This window comes from Maniola jurtina, chromosome W (assembly GCF_905333055.1).
Source record: "Maniola jurtina chromosome W, ilManJurt1.1, whole genome shotgun sequence".
Lineage (NCBI taxonomy): Eukaryota > Metazoa > Arthropoda > Insecta > Lepidoptera > Nymphalidae > Maniola > Maniola jurtina.
Window position 1 is genome coordinate 6,547,345 of NC_060057.1, and position 1,898 is coordinate 6,549,242.

At 34.0% G+C, this 1,898-nt stretch overlaps 1 protein-coding gene across 1 annotated transcript; it reads right to left on the bottom strand.

Moving 5' to 3' along the window:
* Positions 1–401: 401 nt before the first annotated feature.
* On the bottom strand, positions 402–1,166 carry LOC123879856 (putative leucine-rich repeat-containing protein DDB_G0290503). The gene has a single exon (XM_045927746.1). It carries the CDS (start codon positions 1,164–1,166, stop codon positions 402–404), a length of 765 nt encoding a protein of 254 aa, XP_045783702.1.
* Positions 1,167–1,898: the final 732 nt, after the last annotated feature.

Below are 1,898 nucleotides of genomic sequence, written 5' to 3' on the forward strand. Positions count from 1 at the left end.
GCCACTCTCTCGGTTAAACCTATAAAGTCTAATATTTTAAGTTGATTTTGTTTCCTTATCAAGAAACCAATACCCTTTTCCCCCTTCGTTTCTCCGTAGCTATATAGCATGTATTCACCTCTATCTTCTATTTTATAGCCCAGACGGCGTACTTCGGAGAGTCCTATAATATCCCATTTTATTTGTGATATCGCATGCTCTAGTTGTATGACTCTATCTTCGTTCGCCAACGATCTAACATTGAAAGTGGCAATGTAGTATTTTTTCTTTGGTGGAGGGTTTTTGTCTACTGCCCCCGCGGTGACAAGCCGTTCTGGGGGAGATTTTTTATTTGCTCTGTTTATAGTTGTGCTATTTTCTATGCTGCTCGTGTTTTTTGGCTTTGGTCTTTGAATTAGTTGCTATTGATTTTCTGGTGTCGTATTATCTTTATTTCTGTTTTGTGTATACTGGCGTATTCCGTAGGACATTGTTTTATTTTTTTTATTTGTTTGCATATCAGCGTTAGGAATAAGCTCGTTTCGACTCTCTTCCGTATTTTTTGTCTGTGGTGGAGTGATGTTTAGCGGTCGTTTCTGACCAAAATTTGGTTTATTTTTAGAGCTTTCGGTGTTTTTCGTTACAATAATTTTATCGTATTTAATGACTGCTTTATTTCCTTGCTCTTTTTCTATTCTTACTTGCTCTTTTAAGGTTTTTCTGATTTCCAACACTTTCTGCGGGTAATCGTGTTTTATGTATATACTGGAACTCTCTAGGGACTTTTTGAGTTTTAAAATTTTTATTTTTGTTCCTAGTCTTACAAAGGTAATCTTTACTGGTCTTATCTTATCTATTTCCTTCTTTCCGATTCTCTGGACAGCTTCAATATCTCTAGAACTGCATTCTATTTCCATTTTCTTATTAATGATACCTACTATTTTGATTTCTAGCTCTTCATAACTTTTTTCTCCTTCAGGTACTCCAAAAAATATAAGGTTCTTCTCCCTTAGTTGTCTTTCAATCAGAGATATTCTTTTCTCCTGGTCTTTATTTGTAAGTTTTATATCTTGGAGTTCTTTAGTAAGACGTTCAAATTTTTGATCAATATTGTTGTTAATGTTTTTTGTAATTTTTTCTTCCATTTTTTCAAGAGCCTTTAGAAGCTGTTCAGTGTCTCCTGCCATTTTAAATTTTTATTCCAAGGATACTTATCTATTAATTTTTCTCTCGTAAAAGCTCAGTATATATGTAATTTGGTTTAAAATGTATAATGGTTGTTAAACAAACTAATGCCAAAATAAATAATTTAATTAGAGCGTGATTGCTATCACAACATCTAATTATTCAGTTCACAATCCAAATACCGAAAATATGCGATATCGCTCGGAATCTCAGAAGGAGACTAAACTAAAACCTTCGAAACACCCGTATTTATGCAAGTTCAATCTTGTTGGCCGCCTAGCAACAGATTGTATGACATCGAATGAGCCAAATATCGATTTTATCAAACTACCTGCATTAGATAAATTAATAATTTTATATTATTTTTGGCAACTCAAATAATTTTTAAAAATAACCTTACATTCGGATTCTGATCATCTTTGGCCAAGAAACCACTCTTCCATCTTTTATATCCTCCGAGATGGACATCGACGAAATTTGTATGGCGGCCATCTTGTTTTTCAAAAATTTTCCACTTTTTCTATTAATCGTTTACTATTTTCTTCAAAGATTATGAGTTTCAACGAAATCGGTTGGAAAACAAAAGAGTTGCAATAATCACGTCAGCCGCCGTCTTGTTTTTCTGAAATGTCATAATTTTTCCCTTCTCGCCTCCCCCACCCGAACACATCTCCCTTACATTATTGTATCGTTTTCCGTCTCTTTCTAGGAGAATGAGACATTCAATATTCGCC